Raw genomic sequence first — 24,757 nt, forward strand, 5'->3', positions numbered from 1 at the left:
ACATGGAGGAGGAGAGACTGAGATGGGGGAGAGAGTCATGGGAGAGGAGAGAGAGAGAGAGTCATGGGAGAGGAGAGAGAGACATGGAGGTGGAGGAGGAGAGAGAGAGACATGGATGAGGAGAGAGAGAGAGACATGGAGGAGGAGAGACTGAGATGGGGGAGAGAGTCATGGGAGAGGAGAGAGAGAGAGTCATGGGAGAGGAGAGAGAGACATGGAGGTGGAGGAGGAGAGAGAGAGACATGGAGGAGGAGAGAGAGAGATACATGGAGGAGGAGAGACTGAGATGGGGGAGAGAGTCATGGGAGAGGAGAGAGAGACATGGAGGTGGAGGAGGAGAGAGACATGGAGGAGGAGAGAGAGAGAGACATGGAAGAGGAGAGACTGAGATGGGGGAGAGAGTCATGGGAGAGGAGAGAGAGAGAGAGTCATGGGAGAGGAGAGAGAGACATGGAGGTGGAGGAGGAGAGAGAGAGACATGGAGGAGGACAGACTGAGATGGGGGAGAGAGTCATGGGAGAGGAGAGAGAGAGAGAGTCATGGGAGAGGAGAGAGAGACATGGAGGTGGAGGAGGAGATTTTAACCAGGTAGGCTAGTTGAAAACACCTTTATTTAACCAGGTAGGCTAGTTGAGAACACCTTTATTTAACCAGGTCGGCAAGTTGAGAACACCTTTATTTAACCAGGTAGGCTAGTTGAGAACACCTTTATTTAACCAGATAGGCTAGTTGAGAACACCTTTATTTAACCAGGTAGGCCAGTTGAGAACAAGTTCTCATTTACATCTGTGACCTGGCCAAGATAAAGCGTAGCAATTCGACACATTCAACAACACAGAGTTACACATGGAGTAAAACAAACATACAGTAGAAAAATACGTCTATATACAATGTGAGCAAATGAGGTGAGATAAGGGAGGTAAAGGCAAAAAAGGCCAAAGTGGTGAAGTAAATACAATATAGCAAGAAAAACACTGGAATTTTAGATTTTCAGTGGATGAATGTGCAAAGTAGAGATAGAAATAATGGGGTGCAAAGGAGCAAAATAAATGAATAAATACAGTAGGGGGAGAGGTAGTTGTTTGGGCTAAATTATAGATGGGCTATGTACAAGTGCAGTAATCTGTGAGCTGCTCTGACAGCTGGTACTTAAAGCTAGTGAGGGAAACAAGTGTTTCCAGTTTCAGAGATTTTTGTCATTCGTTCCAGTCATTGGCAGCAGCTCTCCGATAACTCTCTCCATGGTTGTCAACAATACCACCTACAATGTCTCTCACAAGAAGAAAAGTATTTTCCTAGATTACTACAGCCATATTAAATCTAGCCTGGGACATGCTTTCGGCCATCAATCAATCAAATGTATTTATAAAGCCCTTCTTACATCAGCTGATATCTCAAAGTGCTGTACAGAAACCCAGCCTAAAACCCCCAAACAGCAAGCAATGCAGGTGTAGAAGCACGGTGGCTAGGAAAAACTCCCTAGAAAGGCCAAAACCTAGGAAGAAACCTAGAGAGGAACCAGGCTATGAGGGGTGGCCGGTCCTCTTCTGGCTGTGCCGGGTGGAGATTATAACAGAACATGGCCAAGATGTTCAAATGTTCATAGATGACCAGCAGGGTCAAATAATAATAATCACAGTAGTTGTCGAGGGTGCAGCACGTCAGCACCTCAGGAGTAAATGTCAGTTGGCTTTTCATAGCAGGTGCTGGTTTAAGCTGCTCGATGGCAAGTTTGATCTTGATCGAACACTAGATATACAGCCAGCCGTATGTGGACAGCCTTTCAAACTAGTGGGTTCGGCTATTTCAAACCAACCCGTTGCTGACAGGTGTATAAAATCGAGCACATGGCCATGCAATCTCCATAGACAAACATTGTCAGTAGAATGGCCTTACTGAAGAGCTCAGTGGCTTTCAACGTGGCACTTTACCCAACAAGTCAGTTTCGTAAAATGTCTGCCCTGCTAGAGCTGCCTGCACCTGGCAGTCCGATGGACGAATCTGGGTTTGGCGGATGTCAGGAGAACGTTACCTGCCCCCAATGCATTGTGCCAACTGTAAAGTTTGGTGGAGGAGGAATAATGGTCTGTGTCTGTGCTTCATGGTTCGGGCCCCTTAGTTCCAGAGAAGGGAAATCTTAACACTACAGCGTAAAATGACATTCTAGATGATTCTGTGCTTCCAACTTTGTGGCAACAGTTTGGGGAAGGCCCTTTCCTGTTTCAGCATGACAATGCTCCCGTGCACAAAGCGAGGTCCATACAAAAATGGTTTGTCAAGATTGGTGTGGAAGAACTTGACTGGCCTGCACAGAACCCTGACCTCAAGTCAAATCGGACACCTTTGGGATGAATTGGAACACCGATTGCAAGCCAGGCCTAATCGCCCAACATCAGTACCGATCTCACTAAATCAAATCAAATCAAATCAAATTTTATTTGTCACATACACATGGTTAGCAGATGTTAATGCGAGTGTAGCGAAATGCTTGTGCTTCTAGAGAGAGAGAGAAGGAGATTAGTATTGTCATACTGCTCTCTGTAGGTTAGTATTATCATACTGCTCTCTGTAGCTGGAGGTTAGTATTATCATACTGCTCTCTGGAGGTTAGTATTATCATACTGCTCTCTGTAGCTGGAGGTTAGTACTATCATACTGCTCTCTGGAGGTTAGTATTATCATACTGCTCTCTGTAGCTGGAGGTTAGTATTATCATACTGCTCTCTGGAGGTTAGTATTATCATACTGCTCTCTGGAGGTTAGTATTATCATACTGCTCTCTGTAGGTTAGTATTATCATACTGCTCTCTGTAGGTTAGTATTATCATACTGCTCTCTGGAGGTTAGTATTATCATACTGCTCTCTGGAGGTTAGTATTATCATACTGCTCTCTGGAGGTTAGTATCATCATACTGCTCTCTGGAGGTTAGTATTATCATACTGCTCTCTGGAGGTTAGTATTATCATACTGCTCTCTGGAGGTTAGTATTATCATACTGCTCTCTGTAGCTGGAGATTAGTATTATCATACTGCTCTCTGTAGGTTAGTATTATCATACTGCTCTCTGTAGCTGGATGTTAGTATTATCATACTGCTCTCTGGAGGTTAGTATTATCATACTGCTCTCTGTAGGTTAGTATTATCATACTGCTCTCTGTAGCTGGAGATTAGTATTATCATACTGCTCTCTGTAGGTTAGTATTATCATACTGCTCTCTGTAGCTGGAGGTTAGTATTATCATACTGCTCTCTGGAGGTTAGTATTATCATACTGCTCTCTGTAGCTGGAGGTTAGTATTATCATACTGCTCTCTGTAGGTTAGTATTATCATACTGCTCTCTGGAGGTTAGTATTATCATACTGCTCTCTGGAGGTTAGTATTATCATACTGCTCTCTGTAGCTGGCGGGTAGTATTATCATACTGCTCTCTGGAGGTTAGTATTACCATACTGCTCTCTGTAGCTGGAGGTTAGTATTATCATACTGCTCTCTGTAGGTTAGTATTATCATACTGCTCTCTGTAGCTGGAGGTTAGTATTATCATACTGCTCTCTGGGGGTTAGTATTATCATACTGCTCTCTGTAGGTTAGTATTATCATACTGCTCTCTGGTGGTTAGTATTATCATACTGCTCTCTGTAGCTGGAGGTTAGTATTATCATACTGCTCTCTGTAGGTTAGTATTATCATACTGCTCTCTGGAGGTTAGTATTATCATACTGCTCTCTGGAGGTTAGTATTATCATACTGCTCTCTGGAGGTTAGTATTATCATACTGCTCTCTGGAGGTTAGTATTATCATACTGCTCTCTGAAGGTTAGTATTACCATACTGCTCTCTGGAGGTTAGTATTACCATACTGCTCTCTGTAGCTGTAGGTTAGTATTATCATACTGCTCTCTGTAGGTTAGTATTATCATACTGCTCTCTGGAGGTTAGTATTATCATACTGCTCTCTGGAGGTTAGTATTATCATACTGCTCTCTGTAGGTTAGTATTATCATACTGCTCTCTGGAGGTTAGTATTACCATACTGCTCTCTGTAGCTGGAGGTTAGTATTTTGCTTTGTGTCATTATTTCACCTTTCTCCACCCGTGTCAAACATTGTGAGACACTGACGAGGAACACAGCTTGCCGGGATACTGACTAATCTGGGATTGTTTCACCACAGGACTGCAGGCAGCCTAGTGGTTAAGAGCGTCGGCCCGGTAACCGAAAGGTTTGAATCCTTAGCCGACTAGGTGATAAAAATCTGTCTGTGCCCTTGAACAAGGCACTCAACCCTAATTGCTTCTGTAAGTCGCTCCGGATAAGAGAGTCTGCTAAAATGGCTGTAATGTCAATGTAGTGGGACCCAATCGCCTACATAGTGCACTAGTTTTCATCCTACATAGTGCACTACTTTTCATCCTACATAGTGCACTACCTTTCATCCTACATAGTGCACTACCTTTCATCCTACATAGTGCATTACCTTTCATCCTACATAGTGCACTAGTTTTCATTCTACAAAGTGCACTACCTTTCATCCTACATAGTGCACTACCTTTCATCCTACATAGTGCACTACCTTTCATCCTACATAGTGCACTACCTTTCATCCTACATAGTGCACTACCTTTCATCCTACATAGTGCACTACTTTTCACCAGAGCCCTGGGTGCCATTTGGGATGAACAATGCCCAGCCTCCAGCCTGGTGCACCAGCAGATGGGGAAGGGTCAGGGGGCTCTTCCTGATCTGGGAGGGGCTTTTTTTAGGGGTCTGGCAGAGGAACAATGAGCTTCACCCCTCCCTCACAGATGCCTATATACCCAGTGATAGAATAGAGAGTTGAAGAGAGAGCCATCTGTTCTTCATTCCTTCACTGTGTTTCCCTCCCAGGCAATAGATGTCTTGGACGCCTGATTACTGTGTCTGGGATTGAGCGCGATAGATCACTACACTCCAGTAACCCCCTTTCCTGGTCTCACCCTTCAGACAAACACATATGGGAACTTGGGGGATATCATTCTTCTATTTACCATATTTATTATCACAAACAATTTGACTCTTTTAGTTTGTAAAAAGTGACGTTATATTTTTTGCAGCATACATCTATGATGTAGATTGTGCAAGTCAAAATGTAACAGTTTTTTTTGGTGTGTCAATATAGGCTCTCTAGGAGAATTGTCCTTAAAATAGATTAGGAAAAAGACTGAATAAAAGAGGGTTTAGAGAGAGAGAGAGAGAAACATAGTAAGACAACTGTGAGGGTTTTTAATCAACTTGGGATCGGTCTCTCTCTTTAATTCTCTGTTATGGTTGACCATCTCTAGCTTCACCTTTGACCATCAGAGGGGCCTCTGCCGTTGTCCTATTGGTTGGACACCCTGCCTGCTCCTACCCCCCCCCCCCCCCCCCCCCCCCCCCACGGAGAGAGAGAGAGCAGTGTTTTGAAGACTGCTGACTAGCACACGACAAAAGTAGGTTGTCTTGTCTGGGTGTTTTAATGCAATGTTTTACTAACGCTGTTGTTACCTCCTTCAACAGCGCTGGAATGCTCATGAAAGCGGAACGGAAGAGTACGAGGCAGAAGGTGGGTGTAAAGATACGATAAAGTTATTGCATTTATTGTAAAGTTACTAAATGTATTGTAAAGTTGTCGCATTTATTGTAAAGTTACTGCATATATTGTAAACGTGTTTACAATAAATGCGACAACTTTACAATACATTTAGTAACTTTACAATAAATGCGACAACTTTACAATACATTTAGTAACTTTACAATAAATGCAACAACTTTACAATACATTTAGTAACTTTACAATAAATGCGACAACTTTGCAATACATTTAGTAACTTTACAATAAATGCGACAACTTTACAATACATTTAGTAACTTTACAATAAATGCGACAACTTTACAATACATTTAGTAACTTTACAATGCAAAACAATTACAATAAATGCAGAGTTACTGTATTTATTGTAAAGTGTTAGCGTTAATTGTAAAGTTACTACATTTATTGTAAAGTTACTGCATTTAAGGAAAAGCATAAAGTCAGCGTTTCACTCTACTGTACATGTGACAAAACATTTATTGTTTATTTGATACTCCCCACTGACACTAGATAGCCATTCATCATAGTCAGCTTTGGGGTCATTTCCATTTGAATTTAGAAAAGTCAACTAAAACTCTGACCCCAGGCCTCCTGACCCCAGGCCTCCCGACTCCTCCCGACCCCAGGCCTCCTGACCTCAGGCCACCCGACCCCAGGCCTCCTGACACCAGGCCCCCCAACCCCAGGCCTCCCGACCCCAGGCCTCCTGACCCCAGGCCTCCCAACCCCAGGCCTCCTGACCCCAGGCCCCCCGACCCCAGGCCTGCCGACCCCAGGCCTCCTGACCCCAGGCCTCCTGAACCCAGGCCTCCTGACCCCAGGCCTCCCGACCCCAGGCCTCCTGACCCCAGGCCCCCTGACCCCAGGCCTCCTGACCCCAGGCCTCCCGCAGTGCTTGAGGCGTCACTACAGACCCAGGTTTGATCCCAGGCTATAACACAGCCAGCCACGACCTGGAAACCTGACTTCGGTCGCCAGCTAGATGGTGTTTCCTCCGACACATTGGTGTGGCTGGATTCCGGGTTAAGCGAGCAGTGTGTCAAGTGTTGTGGAGGACGCACGGCTCTCGACATTCGCCTCTCCCCAGTCCGTAGGGCAGTTGCAGCGATGAGACAAGACTGTAACTACCATTTGGATATCCTGAAATTAGGGAGAACATAAATAAATACAGTGCCTTGCGAAAGTATTCGGCCCCCTTGAACTTTGCGACCTTTTGCCACATTTCAGGCTTCAAACATAAAGATATAAAACTGTATTTTTTTGTGAAGAATCAACAACAAGTGGGACACAATCATGAAGTGGAACGACATTTATTGGATATTTCAAACTTTTTTAACAAATCAATAACTGAAAAATTGGGCGTGCAAAATTATTCAGCCCCTTTACTTTCAGTGCAGCAAACTCTCTCCAGAAGTTCAGTGAGGATCTCTGAATGATCCAATGTTGACCTAAATGACTAATGATGATAAATACAATCCACCTGTGTGTAATCAAGTCTCCGTATAAATGCACCTGCACTGTTATAGTCTCATAGGTCTGTTAAAAGCGCAGAGAGCATCATGAAGAACAAGGAACACACCAGGCAGGTCCGAGATACTGTTGTGAAGAAGTTTAAAGCCGGATTTGGATACAAAAAGATTTCCCAAGCTTTAAACATCCCAAGGAGCACTGTGCAAGCGATAATATTGAAATGGAAGGAGTATCAGACCACTGCAAATCTACCAAGACCTGGCCGTCCCTCTAAACTTTCAGCTCATGCAAGGAGAAGACTGATCAGAGATGCAGCCAAGAGGCCCATGATCACTCTGGATAAACTGAAGAGATCTACAGCTGAGGTGGGAGACTCTGTCCATAGGACAACAATCAGTCGTATATTGCACAAATCTGGCCTTTATGGAAGAGTGGCAAGAAGAAAGCCATTTCTTAACGATATCCATTAAAAAGTGTAGTTTAAAGTTTGCCACAAGCCACCTGGGAGACACACCAAACATGTGGAAGAAGGTGCTCTGGTCAGATGAAACCAAAATTGAACTTGGCAACAATGCAAAACGTTATGTTTGGCGTAAAAGCAACACAGCTCATCACCCTGAACACACCATCCCCACTGTCAAACATGGTGGTGGCAGCATCATGGTTTGGGCCTGCTTTTCTTCAGCAGGGACAGGGAAGATGGTTAAAATTGATGGGAAGATGGATGGAGCCAAATACAGGACCATTCTGGAAGAAAACCTGATGGAGTCTGCAAAAGACCTGAGACTGGGACGGAGATTTGTCTTCCAACAAGACAATGATCCAAAACATAAATCAAAATCTACAATGGAATGGTTCAAAAATAAACATATCCAGGTGTTAGAATGGCCAAGTCAAAGTCCAGACCTGAATCCAATCGAGAATCTGTGGAAAGAACTGAAAACTGCTGTTCACAAATGCTCTCCATCCAACCTCACTGAGCTCGAGCTGTTTTTCAGTTTTTGATTTGTTAAAAAGTTTGAAATATCCAATAAATGTCGTTCCACTTCATGATTGTGTCCCACTTGTTGTTGATTCTTCACAAAAAAATACAGTTTTATATCTTTATGTTTGAAGCCTGAATTGTGGCAAAAGGTCAAGGGGGCCGAATACTTTCGCAAGGCACTGTAAAAACAAAGTAGAACTGATCCTGATCATAGGAGTGAGATGGAGGACATTCAACGCCTATGCTCAGGGAGCCAGGGTCTTAAGTCAAGTCTTATCATTGTGTGTGTGTGTGTGTGTGTGTAGGCCAGCTGCACCTGTGGAACCCTGATGAACCCTCTACCCCACGGGGCTCTATCACACCCCTCTCAGACCACCAGGAGGAGAGGTTTCGGGAGGCCTGCGAGGAGCTGGCCATGCCCTGGGATGGATGTGCCAGCCACCATGAGCTACTGGCTCTCTGTGACCACCTGGGCCTGGAGGTGAGGAAAGAGTCTGTAATGGTACCCTTATCTTTATAGTGTGGAATAGGGTGCCATTTTGGATTTAACCAAAGTTCATTTTGGGCTCAGCTGGTCCCAATTTACTCCTCATCCCATCCTCTTGGCCCTAATCCTTCCATGTTTTCCGATCTGTAATTTTTATTTTATTTTACCTTTATTTAACTAGGCAAGTCAGTTAAGAACAAATTCTTATTTTCAATGACGGCCTAATTTGGACATAACCCCAAGTGGAGGTCTGAGTAGACGCTGGGAAATGTTTCTGATTGTTTGTTTATTTTTTGTCTCCAGGTGACGGAGGATGTCCTCCAGGTTCTAAGTGGTGATGAGGTCATGAGCGTTCAGGCGTTTACTTCCTGGGTTCTGAACCATGCCAAGCCCCCCACCCCGTCTGCCTCCACACCTTACAGACAGCTCAAAAGACTACACTCCTCACAGGTACAGTGAAGCTCACCATTTTAGGTCTAGTTCTCATGTCAAAGCTAGACATCGGTACCACATTTTAGTGATTTTTTTCCAAACTCCTGATTTACATTTTTTTTTTAAACATGCTGGGAACAATTATTGAATGAATGTACTAACAAATGAATGAATCAATTATTGAATGAATGTACTAACAAATGAATGAATCAATTATTGAATGAATGTACTAACAAATGAATGAATCAATTATTGAATGAATGTACTAACAAATGAATGAATCAATTATTGAATGAATGTACTAACAAATGAATGAATCAATTATTGAATGAATGTACTAACAAGTGAATGAATGCATGTATTAGACAATTAAAATTGATACTGCCACACACCAATGCAATGACAAGTACACATACAGTATCTTTCTATAGTATCTGGTCATATTTATGAGGTGTTCCCCATCTCTCCTTGCAGCCATTCGATGAGACGGGCCGTAGAACCAGCGCTATGACGAGCACCATCGGGATGCGTCTGTTCTCCACTCTGGACGATGGGACAGGGTCCGCTCCTGCTGAGGACATCCTGGATGCCTGGATGGAGGAGGGCATCGAGAACAGCCCAGAGATTCTACAGGTGATAGATAACATGTTACCTCTCATTCTGGAAGTAGGGAGGTAGAACGGTAGAGAGGGAGGGAGGTAGAAAGAGGGAGGGAGGGAGGGAGGTAGAGAGAAAGGTAGAGAGAGAGGGAGGGAGGTAGAGAGGGAGGGAGGGAGGTAGAGAGAGAGGGAGGGAGGTAGAGAGGGGGGGTTGAGGTAGAGAGAAAAGTAGAGAGGGGGGAGGGAGGTAGAGAGAGAGAGGGAGGGAGGTAGAGAGAAAGGTAGAGAGAGAGGGATGGAGGTAGAGATGGGGTAGGGAGGTAGAGAGAAAGGTAGGGAGGGAGGTAGAGAGGGAGGTGGGGAGGTAGAGAGAAAGGTAGAGAAAGAGGGAGGGAGGTAGAGAGGGGGAGGGAGGGAGGGAGGTAGAGAGAAAGGTAGAGAGAGAGGGAGGGAGGTAGAGAGGGAGGGAGGGAGGTAGAGAGAGAGGGAGGGAGGTAGAGAGGGGGGGTTGAGGTAGAGAGAAAAGTAGAGAGGGGGGAGGGAGGTAGAGAGAGAGAGGGAGGGAGGTAGAGAGAAAGGTAGAGAGAGAGGGATGGAGGTAGAGATGGGGTAGGGAGGTAGAGAGAAAGGTAGGGAGGGAGGTAGAGAGGGAGGTGGGGAGGTAGAGAGAAAGGTAGAGAGAGAGGGAGGGAGGTAGAGAGGGGGGAGGGAGGTAGAGAGAGAGGGAGGGAGGTAGAGAGAGAGGGAGGGAGGTAGAGAGGGGGAGGGAGGGAGGTAGAGAGGGAGGGAGGTACAGAGGGGGGAGGGAGGGAGGTAGAGAGGGAGGGAGGGAAGTAGAGAGAAAGGTAGAGAGGGAGGTAAAGAGGGAGGGAGGCTTGAGATGTTGACACTGTGTATGTGTCTGTCTATGTTTGTGTTGTAGGCCTTGGATTTTGACCTGGAAGGTAAAGTGAACCTCAGGGAGCTGACTGTGGCTCTGGAGAACGAGCTCCTCGTCACTAAGAATGGGATCCACCAGGCTGCACTGGCCAGCTTTAAGGCTGAGATCAGATACCTACTGTGAGTATGAGGAGATACCTACTGGCCAGCTTTAAGGCTGAGATTAGATACCTACTGTGAGTATGAGGAGATACCTACTGGCCAGCTTTAAGGCTCAGATCAGATACCTACTGGCCAGCTTTAAGGCTGAGATCAGAAACCTACTGGCCAGTTTTAAGGCTGAGATCAGATACCTACTGGCCAGCTTTAAGGCTGAGATCAGTACCTACTGGCCAGCTTTAAGGCTGAGATCAGATACCTACTGGCCAGCTTTAAGGCTGAGATCAGTACCTACTGGACAGATTTAAGGCTAATATCAGTACCTACTAGCCAGCTTTAAGGCTGAGATCAGTACCTACTGGCCAACTTTAAGGCTGAGATCAAAAACCTACTGGCCAGTTTTAAGGCTGATATCAGTACCTACTGGCCAACTTTAAGGCTGAGATCAAAAACCTACTGGCCAGCTTTAAGGCTGATATCAGTACCTACTGGCCAACTTTAAGACCAGTAGTGACTGGGTAAGAGGGGAGGTAATAAGTGAGGTAATGGGAGTCCAGGTGTGCCTCACGATACGCGTAATGATTGATGCCAGGTATGCGTAATGATGGATCCCAGGACCGGTGGTCGGTAAACCGGCAACGCCGAACGCCGGAGGGGCAGGAGCGGTAGTAGAGTGACCGTAACACACGCTTTCTCTTTTCGTAGTGTTGCTACAGCCTGTCTCGTCTGTGCGTATCATTCATAATATAATAAAATATTTGATTAACCGGCTGATTGTTCTTCAGTGAACGTGTAGATCGGGAGCTCCGAGAGAAAGAGAAGACTCGTTCTGACCTGGACAAAGCAGAGAAGTTAAAAACCCAGCTGGCTTCTGAGGTGGACGAGCATCACTCTGCCATCGAACACATGAATGACCTCAACCTGAGGTAACACACACACGCAGCATCACTCTGCCATCGATCGCATGAATGACCTCAACCTGAGGTAACACACACACAGCATCACTCTGCCATCGATCGCATGAATGAGCTCAACCTGAGGTAACACACACACAGCATCACTCTGCCATCGATCGCATGAATGAGCTCAACCTGAGGTAACACACACACAGCATCACTCTGCCATCGAACGCCTGAATGACCTCAACCTGAGGTAACACACACACAGCATCACTCTGCCATCAAACGCATGAAGGACCTCAACCTGAGGTAACACACACACAGCATCACTCTGCCATCGAACATATGAATGACCTCAACCTGAGGTAACACACACACACAGCATCACTCTGCCATCGAACGCCTGAATGACCTCAACCTGATGTAACACACACACAGCATCACTCTGCCATCGAACACATGAATGACCTCATCACCTTGTCTTTCCCTCCTTTTTTCCCTTCTATTCCCTCACTTTTCTGCCTGTGACCTTCCCCTTCTATGGGCCTGTGACCTTCCCCTTCTATAGGCCTGTGACCTTCCCCTTCTATGGGCCTGTGACCTTAATCTGCTCTGTGGACATGTGACCTTCCCCTTCTATGGGCATGTGACCTTCCCCTTCTATGGGCCTGTGACCTTCCTCTGTTCTATGGGCCTGTGACCTTCCTCTGTTCTATGGGCCTGTGACCTTCCCCTTCTATGGGTCCGTGACCTTCCCCTTCTATGGGCTTGTGACCTTCCCCTTCTATGGGCCTGTGACCTTCCTCTGTTCTATGGGCCTGTGACCTTCCTCTGTTCTATGGGCCTGTGACCTTCCCCCTCTGTGGGCCCGTGACCTTCCCATTCTATGGGCCTGTGACCTTCCCCTTCTATGGGCATGTGACCTTCCCCTTCTATGGGCCTGTGACCTTCCTCTGTTCTATGGGCATGTGACCTTCCCCTTCTATGGGCTTGTGACCTTCCCCTTCTATGGGCCTGTGACCTTCCCCTTCAATGGGCCTGTGACCTTCCCCTTCTATTGGCCTGTGACCTTCCCCTTCTATGGGCCTGTGACGTTCCTCTGTTCTATGGACATGTGACCTTCCCCTTCTATGGGCATGTGACCTTCCTCTGTTCTATGGGCCTGTGACCTTCCCCTTCTATGGGCCTGTGACCTTCCCCTTCTATGGGCCTGTGACCTTCCTCTGTTCTATGGGCCTGTGACCTTCCCCTTCTTTGGGCCTGTGACCTACCCCTTCTATGGGCCTGTGGCCTTCCCCTTCTATGGGCCTGTGACCTTCCCCTTCTATGGGCCTGTGACCTTCCTCTGTTCTATGGGCCTGTGACCTTCCCCTTCTTTGGGCCTGTGACCTACCCCTTCTATGGGCCTGTGGCCTTCCCCTTCTATGGGCCTGTGACCTTCCCCTTCTATCGGCATGTGACCTTCCTCTGTTCTATGGGCCTGTGACCTTCCTCTGTTCTATGGGCCTGTGACCTTCCCCTTCTTTGGGCCTGTGACCTTCCCCTTCTATGGGCCTGTGACCTTCCCCTTCTATTGGCCTGTGATCTTCCCCTTCTATGGGCCTGTGACCTTCCCCTTCTATGGGCATGTGATCTTGTCTCTCCAGACATCAATGTCTGTAGGATGTTACTTGTAAACTAACAATTGCCTCTGGGAAAAACAGAGGGGATAAATTGCATTTAATCAAATTTAATTGAGTCGGTTGTGTGTGTGTGTGTGCGTGTGCGTGCGTGTGTGCGCATGTGTGTGTGTGTATTGTAGGAAGCTGGAGCAGGAACACAGGGAGAAGCTGGTGTCTGTCCGGTCAGAGCTCATTAAAGAGATGGACCAGATTCAGCAGCAGACTGGTCAGCAGAGAGAGAAACTAGAGGCAGAGATGGAGAAGCTCAGAGATGACGAGACCTTCCTCAGAGACCACCTCTCACTCACTGTCAAGGTAACTAACACAGACCACCTCTCACTCACTGTCAAGGTAACCAACACAGACCACCTTTCACTCACTGTCAATTCCAACCCTACCTCCAACTCTTAACTCCATCTCTAACCTCCATCTCTAACCCCAACCCTAACCTCCAACTCTAAACCCCAACTTTAAACCCTAACCCCAACTTTAAACCCTACCTCCAACTTTAACCTCAAACCCTAAACTCCAACTCTAACCCCCAACCCTACCCCCAACCCTACCTCAAACTTTAACCTCCAACTCTAACCCCCAACCCTACCTCCAACTTTAAACCCTACCTCCAACTTTAACCTCCAACTCTAACCCCCAACCCTACCTCCAACTTTAAACCCTAACCCCAACTTTAAACCCTAACCCCAACTCTAACCTCCAACTCTAAACTCCAACTTTAACCTCCAACTCTAACCCCCAACCCTACCTCCAACTTTAAACCCTAACCCCAACTCTAACCTCCAACTCTAAACCCCAACTTTAAACCCTAACCCTAACCCCAACTTTAAACCCTAACCCCAACTCTAACCTCAAACCCTAACTTTAACTTTAAACCCCAACCCCAACTTTAACCTCCAACCCTAACTAACCCTAACCGTAACTCTAAACCCCCAACTCGAACTTTAACCCTCAGGAGAGTAGGCGTCTGGAGATGGAGCTGCTGGACAGCACTGAGAAACTGGTAGAGGCAGAAAACCAGGTCAGCAAACTGCAGAGGAACCTGGACAACATCCTGAAGGAAAAGGTGAAAGACTATTCTCTTCCACAGTATCAATATATTCACTTTCAGACAAAACCAAAGTGTAAAAGAACACGTTTTTCCAGGCTAGCGTCTTCTGATCAGCAATATGTAATAATCCACATTAATCTCATTTCATATTTAGGTGTTATACTCTGCTGTTCATCAGCAATAATCTGGAGAGATTCAGTACTGGCTAATTGCTATGCAGGTGCTTCTACACCTGCATTGCTTGCTGTTTTCGGGGTTTTTAGTCTGCGTTTCTGTACACCACTTTGAGATATCAGCGGATGTAAGAAGGGCTTTATAAATACATTTGATTTGATATATGAATGAGAATCTATCTGAAGTATAAGTATCTGTCCCTAAGAAACTCCCTTGGTGTTGGTTCTGTTTGCTCAGTTTGGGGATCTGGACCTGGGCAGTGCTGAGTTCTTCCTACAGGAGGAGAGTCTCAGACGGCTACGCAGTAGCTATGAGGAACAGTGTCGGGTGAGAACGCTTACTGGAAACACACACATCAAATCGAATTTGTGACATGCTTGGTAAACAACAGGTGTAGACTAACATGGAAATGCTTGGTAAACAACAGGTGTAGACTAACAGGGACATGTTTGGTAAGCAACAGGTGTAGACTAACAGGGAAATGCTTGGTAAGCAACAGGTGTAGACTTGACAGGGAAATGCTTACTTACGGGTCCAGTTCCAACAATGCAGGTAAAGATGTTTTATTTATTTCATGAAATGGGAAATAATGACGAGAAATAAATACACTGTGAATAAAAATAACAAATAAAATCTATCAGAGTCAATGTGCAGGGGTACCAGGTAATAACATGTCTATCAGAGTCAATGTGCAGGGGTACCAGGTAATAACATGTCTATCAGAGTCAGTGTGCAGGGGTACCAGGTAATAACATGACTATATACAGGGAGTACCTGTACCGAGTCAATGTGCAGGAGTACAAGGTAATTGAGGTAGCTATGTACATATAGGTAGGGTTAAAGTAACAAGGAAACAGGATAGATGCAGTAGCAACAGTGTGTGTGTGTGTGTGTGTGTGTATAGAGTCAGTGCAAGGGTTACACTGGACTCTACCCACACACACACACACACACTGGACTCTACCCACACACACACACACTGGACTCTACCCACACACACACTGGACTCTACCCACACACACACTGGACTCTACCCACACACACACTGGACTCTACCCACACACATACACACACACACGGTGCAGTGCCAGGTAATAGCTCTCACTGGAACAAATCAAATCAACGTGTTAACTGTTTCAAACAGAGTGCACTTCCAAAGATAAATGACCTGTTTTTAGATACTAATCTTTCTGTTTTGATTTGTGGTGAATGTGACAGGAGCTGCAGGATCGCATCGATGAGCTTCAAGCAGAGCTGCAGGAGTACCACAACCTGGGCCGCACCTCTCAGCTCTGTCTCAAACCCTCTCTATCTGAGGACCTGGAGAGTAAGAGTCCTGGCATGGAGTCAGACCCAGGTACGTACAAATCATTTAATCAAATGTATTTTATAGTCCTTTTCGTAACATCAGATTTCACAAAGGGCTTTACAGATACCCCTGCCTAAAACTCCAACGGGCTTTACAGACACCCCTGCCTAAAACTCCAACGGGCTTTACAGACACCCCTGCCTAAAACTCCAACGGGCTTTACAGACACCCGGCCTAAAACTCCAACGGGCTTTACAGACACCCCTGCCTAAAACTCCAATGAGCTTTACAGATACCCCTGCCTAAAACTCCAACGGGTTTTACAGATACACCTGCCTAAAACTCCAACAAGCTTTACAGACACCCCTGCCTAAAACTCCCAACAAGCTTTACAGACACCCCTGCCTAAAACTCCCAACGAGCTTTACAGACACCCCTGCCTAAAACTCCCTACGAGCTTTACAGATACCCCTGCCTAAAACTCCCAACGAGCTTTACAGACACCCCTGCCTAAAACTCCAACGAGCTTTACAGATACCCCTGCCTAAAACTCCAATTGAGCAATGCGGAGGCAGAAATATAGCACAACATAGGTTCCATCCCAAATGTCAGGCCCTAGTGGTAAGTAGCACTGTAAGAAGGAATATGGTCACTATCATATCTTCATGCCCATATCCCATCCTCATCCAATCTAGTGTTTAGGGGGAATCTGTTTGAGCAATGCAAGATGGAAAATCGATCATCTTGATCACCTAATGAGTAGTTATTTGGGATGCAAGGTGATATGTAGGTCAGTGATGTAGATCAGTGATGCGCCTCCCATAGTCTGTTCTCGACTTGGGGACTGTGACGAGACCTCTGGTGGTGCTGTGATTCTGCTTCTGCATTGGCTAGTCTTTTGTGGGTTTTTTAGGCTGGTAATCTGTAAACCACTTTGTGACAGCTGCAGATTTTTAAAAAGGGGCTTTATAAAATAAATTTGATTGATTTGAGTGTCTCCAGGTCTAGGCTCAGAGGAGGGCCAGCCGTTGTTCAACATGAGCCTGGAGGCAGAGATGATGCTGGAGCGGCTGAAAGAGAAGCACCTCCGAGAGATGGAGGAGCTACAGGCTCAGCTGGAGAGCAAGGTGACCGATTCATATCTAGCAGTGTTTCAACCGTATTCTTAAACCATGCCATGTTTACCTTCTCAGAGATTTGATTGGTGCTAGATGGGGAAGTCTCACTCCTTTTGTATTTTTTTGTGATTTTAGATTGGACCGTTGTTACGGCTGTGTAAGGGAGGCGAAGTCAGATGCAGGAGAGCAGAGTAGAGTTAACAGGCGCACTTTTATTCCGGTCAAGAAATAGGCACAAAATGACATCAAAGTGCCCCAAAAAAACATTGAACATGATACTAAAGTCTAGCTCTTGAACATACTCACATAACAATAAACAATTACACACAAAGACATGGAGGGGAACAGAGGACTAAATACATGCAGTGTGATTATGGAATGAAAACCAGGTGTGTAATGAAACAAGACAAAACAAAGGGAACAATGAGAAAATGGAGCGGCGATGGCTAGAAAGCCGGTGACGTCGAACGCCGAACGCCGCCCGAACAAAGAGAGGAGCCGACTTCAGCAGAAGTCGTGACAACCGTAGTCGTAGTAGTAGTAGCAGACAAGGATGACAGGGGCGGTAGAGTCATAGGGCTGTGGGTCGGAGTCAAACCCATGCTGACTATGGCATAGATGGGTGCCATTGGACCACACAGGGTTTTTCTGTCCCAGAGACGGATCTGATTTAGCTACATTGGATTTTCCCCCGTCTCATTGCAGGTGAGTGAGTTTGACCAGAAGGTGGAGGAGCAGAAAGCCGACCTGGAGGCCCAGAAGGTAGCCTTGTCCCTGCAGTACCTGGAGGAGATCCAGGTGTGTGTACATGTATGATCATTTATTTTGCTACTGCAGTTTAACACACTGTAAATTAAATCTTTGAGTCAGGAATACACTGTTTTTATAAGTTCATGTGAACTGGGCATCCTGAAGATACAATACACTTTAATAACAAAATCAATCATTCCAGGCACTACGAGGGGAGATGTCCATCATCCAGAACCGAGCCCTGGCGCTTCAGGCCCAACTAGACAATGCTGAGGAGGAGCGGGCCGGTCTAGAGCAGAGACAGGCTGGGGTGAAGGAGAAGCAGGAGCACCAGGAGGAGGAGGTGAGTGGCTTAGTTGATAAAGGCATGGAGCTAACAATGCCAGGGTTGTGGGTTCGATTCCCACTCATACACTTAGGTTGGAGTCATTAAAACTAGTTTTTCAACCACTCCACAAATGTCTTGTTAATAACTTTAGTTTTGGCAAGTCGGTTAGGACATCTACTTTGAGCATGACACAAGTAATTTTTCCAAGATTTTTGTTGACAGATTATTTTACTTATAATTCTGTGTATCACAATTCCAGTGGGTCAGAAGTTTACATACACTAAGTTGACTGCCTTTAAACAGCTTGGAAAATTCCAGAAAATTATGTCATGGCTTTAGAAGCTTCTGATAGGCTAATTGACATAATTTGAGTCGATTGGAGGTGTACCTGTGGCTGTATTTCAAGGCCTACTTTCAAACTCAGTACCTCTTTGCTTGACATCATGGGAAAATCAAAAGAAATCAGCCAAGACCTTAGAAAAAACATTGTAGACCTCCACAAGTCTGGTTCATCCTTGGGAGCAATTTTCAAACGCCTGAAGGTACCACATTCATCTGTACAAACAATAGTACGCAAGTATAAACACCATGGGACCCCGCAGCTGTCATACCGCTCAGGAAGGAGATGCGTTCTGTCTCCTAGAGATTAACTTACTTTGGTGCGAAAAGTGCAAATCAATCCCAGAACAACAGCAAAGGACATTGTGAAGAAACAGGTACAAAAGTATCTATATCCACAGTAAAAACAAGTCCCATATTGACATAACCTGAAAGGCCAGACTACGGTTTGCAACTGCACTTGGGGACAAAGATCGTACTTTTTGGAGAAATGTCCTCTGGTCTGATGTAACAGAAATAGAACTGTTTGGCCATAATGACCATCGTTATGTTTGGAGGCTTGCAAGCCAAAGAACACCATCCTAACCATGAAGCATGGGGGTGGTAGCATCATGTTGTGTGGGTGCTTTGCTGCAGGAGGGACTGGTGCACTTCACAAAATAGATGGCATCATGAGGTAGGAAAATTATGTGGATAAATTGAAGCAACATCTCAAGACATCAGTTAGGAAGCTAAAGCGTGGTCGCAAATGGGTCTTCCAAATGGACAATGACCCCAAACATACTTCTAAAGTTGTGGCAAAATCACTTAAGGACAACAAAGTCACGGTATTGGAGTGGCCATCACAAAGCCTTGACCTCAATCCCATTGAACATTTGTGGGCAGAACTGAAAAAGTGTGTGCGAGCAAGGAGGCCTACAAACCTGACTCAGTTACACAAGCTCTGTCAGGAGGAATGGTCCAAAATTCACACAACTTATTGTGGGAAGCTTGTGCAAGGCTAACCAAAACGTTTGACCCAAGTTAAACAATTTCAAGGCAATGCTACCAAATACTAATTGAGCGTATGTAAACTTCTGACCCACTGGGAATGTGATGAAAGAAATAAAAGCTGAAATAAATCATTCTCTCTACTATTATTCTGACATTTCACATTCTTAAAATAAAGTGGTGATCCTAACTGACCTAAGACAGTGAATTTTTTACTAGGATTAAATGTCAGGAATTGTGAACAATTGAGTTTAAATGTATTTGGCAAACAGGCTGACCACACCGCTCGCGTCGCATGTGTGCAAAATACATTTTGAAATCTATATTATTCAATTATTGCACCCACACGCTCAAGCGCGGCAAGGAACGTCTGTGTTGCCAAGGGCTAAAATAGAAGTCAGTTCTATTTCTGACTCAGATTGCGCTGCAAGTCCTGCCTCTCCCATCTCCTCATTCGTTTATAGAAGCGGGTACCCACATGCCATCTCCTCATTGGTTATACCCACGTAGGTGACTGAAAGAACAACGAGGTCGGTGGCAGTAATGCACCTAATTTATGAAAGTTGCCTGGAAGAAGGAGAGATGACTAGAAACGATTCAGTTAACCGTTTTATGTGTGGATTAATTGTCGGAGTAGAGGACCATGTGCATTTCAGGGAAAAATAACAACTCAATGTTTATATCCCAGGACAAATTAGCCAGCAACAGCAAACTAGATAAATAGAACAAATTAGCTAGCAAGTGCAAGCTAGCTAACTAAATTGCCATAAATGTTTAATGCTTTTCGACCTGTCCCCAAATTAATATAATTGGTTCAGAGTTTATTTTGATATTTTAACCTGCGTGTCGTGATCGCGTTTGGTGTTGGGGGGACAAAATAAATATATGTTTGATGGTGCACGCGCGCAGCCGGTTTGGGTTCCGTGTAAGGTGTATGTAAACTTCCAACTTCAACTGTAACTATTCCTCAGGTTGTTGCTGTAAATGAGAATATGTTCTCAGTCAACGTACCTGGTAAAAAAATAAGTGTAAATATACAAATATGTATTATTCTATTAGGTGAGCAGCCTGAGACAGGAGCTCCTGGAGTCCCGTATCCAGATTTCTGACCTGGAGGAGCAGCTGAAAGTCCTGGAGGCCCAACAAGCGCAGGCTGAGCTGGGCCTGGACACAGAGATGCAGGAGCTGAGGAAACTTCACGCCTTGGAACTCAACAAGCTGGACGTGCAGCACGACAACATCCTTCAGGTCAGGCTGGAAGAAGAGAAGGGGAAGCTACAGGAGGAGCGGGAGAAGGTGGAGAGGAAACTGTTAGAGGAGTGGGAGAGGGAGAAGATGGAGTTACAGCAGAGCCACGAGGAGACGATGAAGGCTAGGATAGAGGAGGTGAGTTTGAAGTTCCAGGCAGAGCGAGAGGAGTTAGAGATGCGACTCACAGAGGAGTGGGAGAGGGAGAAGGCTCAGCTGGATGAGCAGAGTAACGAGTCGCTCCAGACCGTGTTAGAGGAGGAGATGTTACGTCTAGTCAAGGAGCAGGACAGTAGGGAGATACGTCTCACTGAGCAGTGGGAGCTGGAACAAATTCAGCTCAAGGAGTGTCTGGAGGAGACTCTCCTCACCCGGTTGGCGGAGGAGAAGCTGAAGCAGCAAGAGCAGCAGGAGGAGGTGGAGAGGAGGCTCAGGGAGGACTGGGACAGGGAGAGACTCCAGCTGGAGGAGGACTATGAGGGGATGCTCCAGGAGCAGCTGCAGGAGGACAGGGAGAGGCTTGCGGGAGAGAAGGAGGAGGTGGAGAAGAGGCTGGAGCAGATGATGGAGGAGGAGAAGGAGCGCCTGGAGGAGGCCCACAGACAGGCCGTGCAGGAACTGAGTGCCAAACACAGCGAGGAGAGGGAACAGCTCAGTGGTCTGCTGGACAAACTGCGAGAGGATATCGCTGAGGAAAGGTAAGACAGCTTAACTGTTATGAAATCAGTGTAAGATTTCTGTTCTTAAATGGTCCCCAGCATTGTCCATGAAAACCTTAATCATATTTACTTAATGTAGTGAACTACTTGACAATTGTAACTACAGCTATGCTATGGAAGTAGATTTAGGTGAGTATTTCTGAGGGTGTGGGAACTGTGGTCCATAACTCTTGCTGATTAACCATGTACAGGAAAGAACTAGAGAGCCACTTTTCCCAGAAAATCAGGGAGGTGGAGGCCCGGTTCTCAGGCGACCAAGACGCTGTCGCAGAGCGCTTCCAAACCGACGTTTCCAACCTGGAGAAGCACTATCAGAGCAAGCTGAAGGCACTCACTGACAACCACGCTGAGCAGAAAACCAAATGGGATGCGGAAACGGAGGAAGCCCTTCAGAAAGCTGAAGAGCAGAGGAGAGTTCTGCAGGAAACCAGAGAACAAGAGCGAGAGACCATCACCCAGGACCTGGTGAAAGAGAGGGAGCTGCTAGAGAGTGTCCATAAGGAAGAGATGGGCGCATTGGTTGTGAAGAACCATGAACTCCAAAAGGAGCTGGAGAGTTTCATCAGTTTAGCCCAGACCAAAGAGATTGAGCTGAGTAGGCAGCTGAATGATCTTCACAATAGGCTGCAGGAGAACCTGGACACTAAAGACGAGCTTCTGGCCAAGTCTGAGAAGAAAGCCCAGGAGATCGAGCTTCTGCTGAACCAGGCCGTGGAGGACTTCAAGCAGGAGAGGGCAGAACTTCAGGGAAACCTTTCTGAATTAGAGGTGAGGCACTCCTTGGCTGAGAAGCAGCTTGAGGAGATGAGTGAGCTGCTCTCAGAACATGATAACCAGAAGTTGAAGATCAAAGAACTGGAGAATCTCCTGAGACAGGCAGCTGTGGACTTTCAGTTTGAGAGGCTGGAGCTGCAAGAGAACATCTCGGACCTGGAACTGAAGCTGAAGGAGAGCCGTCCTTCCTCCGACCCGCAGGACAATGAGAAAGGAGAGCTTCTGGTCGAGAGAGACCAGCTTAGTATTAGAATTCGGGAAATCGAGAATGAGCTCAACCAACTTCTAGACTCTGCAGACATGACAGGGGGCAAAGACATGGGAGAATCAAATGAAGTAAATGTAGCACCACTAGGAGAGGAACATATAGAGGCTGCAGCTCTCGAAGAACAAGTAGGTTCAGAAAACATTACCGTTAGTGATGAGACATGTGACAATGTTGTCCCAGAGGACTGTGAAGGTCTTGACGTAGAATATGTATTCCCTATGGCGCAGGGACCAAATGACAAAGTTGAGATTATTACTGTATCACCTCACGAGATGGAGATTTCTGAGAACATCATTGCAGAAGTTTGTGATCAAGAAATAACTGTTACCTCAGACAACCTGAATGTCTTAGTAGAGGCATCTGAAACCTGTGGTGAACAAGGACAAGATGATGAGGTGGAGATGATACCTGAAACTCCAAATAGGTTAGAGGAATGTCCTGAAGACACCATAACTCTTCATTTTGATGGGACATGTGATGATGAAACTTCTGTGGACGATGGCCAAGACGCAGTGGTCGAATCTGTTGCCGTTGAGGAGCAAGCACAAGATGACAACGCTAGCGAGGGAAGGATGAATGCTGAAACCTCTGAAGACATTGAGGTATGTCCTGAAAACATTATCAGTGTTGAGGCATGCAATGGTGAAGTCGCTGCTATTCCAGAAGAATGCCAAGACCTTGTTGAGGAATCCCAATCATCTGAATGCCAATGTCAGGCTGAGGACAACATGGACGAAGACACTAACGATGACATTGTAGCAATGTCCATTCCAGAGGAGAAACCTCAAAGTGATGACATTGATGGAGATGTCTGTCCCTCTGAGATTAAGTGTAAAGACTCCTCCCCTGATAAGATTGGACAGAATGATGCTAGTGTACAAGAAACAGTTTTCGATGATAAGCCTGAAGAGGAGGAACTTCAAGATGATCTGATTAATGAAGAAGTGAAGAGTTATGTGTCTCTGGTTGTCTCTTCAGCCCTAGAGGAGATAGGTCATGACACTGACGATACCAAAGTGGCTTGTCTTTTCGAGGAAACTCAAGATCTAGAGAAAAAGCCTGTGGAACTGATTCCTCAGCTGCAGCAGAGGTGCGAAGAAGCAGTGAATGAGCGAGATGACTATATCCGTGAAATCCTGGAGCTCCATGAGCAAGTCAGTCAGTTGGAGAGCGAGGCCAGTCTTCTGGCTCAGCTACAGAGCCAGTATGACACTGCCACTGAGGAGAACCTGGCGCTACAGCAGAAGATCTCCGAGCTTCAGCAGAAGTCGGATGCACTAGAGAGTCTTTCAGCAGAAAACGATCAGCAACCTTTAGAGGAAAACGACACCTTCAAAGCTCAGGTCAACAAGATCAAGGTGACGTCTTCAGATATGACCTCGCTTCAGATCCGATACGAGGAGTGCATCTGTGAAAACGCCAAGCTTGAGGAACAAAACTGTCGGCTGGAGAAGAGAGTTGTGGGCCTCGAGAGCAAGATGCACATCATCCAAGACTTCCAAGATCAGCAAGTAGCGTTGGTGGACGAGATCACCAGGATGAGAGAGGAGAATTGTAAGCTGACTGAGCTAGTCAGTGAGTTAGAGAGGCAGGATGAGATTCTTATGGCTCTGCAGCTGGAGGCCGAGTCCGAGGAAGACGCCACCACAGAACAAGAACAAGAGTCCTTCCTGGACCTGAACTCCCAACTGGAGGCTAAGATACAAGTGGTGTCGGAGCTGGAGGACTGCTGCACGGAGTTCGAGAAGCAGAACGCCAAGCTCCGCAGAGCCCTAACAGACCTGCAGGACAAGTCGCTGAAGATGCATGAAAAGATGCAGACCCATAGGTAACTTGGATGTATGATCCCAGTTACCGACCCTATGCACCTGCTGCTTTCTGAATCCCATCCCTGCTGCAATATTGTGCTTGGCTTATTAATGCTGTCATTGGCTAACGCAACTTCCTGTGGCACCAGAAGTAGTGCTGTCATTGGCTGACGCAACTTCCTGTGGCACCAGAAGTAGTGCTGTCATTGGCTAACGCAACTTCCTGTGGCACTAGATGTAGTGCTGTCATTGGCTAACGCAGCTTCCTGTGGCACTAGATGTAGTGCTGTCATTGGCTAATGCAACTTCTTGTGGCACCAGAAGTAGTGCTGTCATTGGCTAACGCAAATTCCTGTGGCACTAGATGTAGTGCTGTCATTGGCTAACGCAACTTCCTGTGGCACTAGATGTAAGTACTGTCATTGGCTTATTAATGTAACTTCCTGTAGCATTGCTGTGACGTCTGTGTTTTGAAGTAGATCTGTGACGTCAATTCTCTTGTAATTCATATTTCTAGATTTAGAAAGTTGCATGTGAAGCAACAGCTATAATAACAGGCCATGTTGTGGCCTTGCCACTGTACAATCCCACCCTGTTGCTATGCAACACCCTTTGTGAGACTGTCCTGACCTGTCATTGGTGCATGTTGTTTGTGGACTACTAGAGCACATCTACCCCCTGATATATG

At 46.1% G+C, this 24,757-nt stretch overlaps 1 protein-coding gene across 5 annotated transcripts in view; it reads left to right on the forward strand.

Annotated features, from left to right (window-relative positions):
- Positions 1–24,757, forward strand: part of nin (ninein (GSK3B interacting protein)) — an 84,976-nt gene that overhangs the window by 37,788 nt on the left and 22,431 nt on the right. For 2 of the 5 annotated variants that reach the window (XM_036955305.1, XM_036955302.1), the window contains exons 5-19: positions 5,538–5,583; positions 8,371–8,546; positions 8,856–9,002; positions 9,459–9,617; positions 10,506–10,642; positions 11,407–11,547; positions 13,322–13,496; positions 14,149–14,259; positions 14,656–14,745; positions 15,637–15,775; positions 16,730–16,854; positions 17,551–17,655; positions 17,798–17,938; positions 20,312–21,198; positions 21,411–24,089. In XM_036955305.1, coding sequence (XP_036811200.1) covers positions 5,538–5,583; positions 8,371–8,546; positions 8,856–9,002; positions 9,459–9,617; positions 10,506–10,642; positions 11,407–11,547; positions 13,322–13,496; positions 14,149–14,259; positions 14,656–14,745; positions 15,637–15,775; positions 16,730–16,854; positions 17,551–17,655; positions 17,798–17,938; positions 20,312–21,198; positions 21,411–24,089 — 5,258 coding nt within the window. The remainder of the gene's footprint in view (positions 1–5,537; positions 5,584–8,370; positions 8,547–8,855; positions 9,003–9,458; positions 9,618–10,505; positions 10,643–11,406; positions 11,548–13,321; positions 13,497–14,148; positions 14,260–14,655; positions 14,746–15,636; positions 15,776–16,729; positions 16,855–17,550; positions 17,656–17,797; positions 17,939–20,311; positions 21,199–21,410; positions 24,090–24,757) is intronic. The other 3 variants (XM_036955304.1, XM_036955303.1, XM_036955306.1) reach the window with 3 other exon arrangements.

This window comes from Oncorhynchus mykiss, chromosome 19 (genome assembly GCF_013265735.2).
Source record: "Oncorhynchus mykiss isolate Arlee chromosome 19, USDA_OmykA_1.1, whole genome shotgun sequence".
NCBI lineage: Eukaryota > Metazoa > Chordata > Actinopteri > Salmoniformes > Salmonidae > Oncorhynchus > Oncorhynchus mykiss.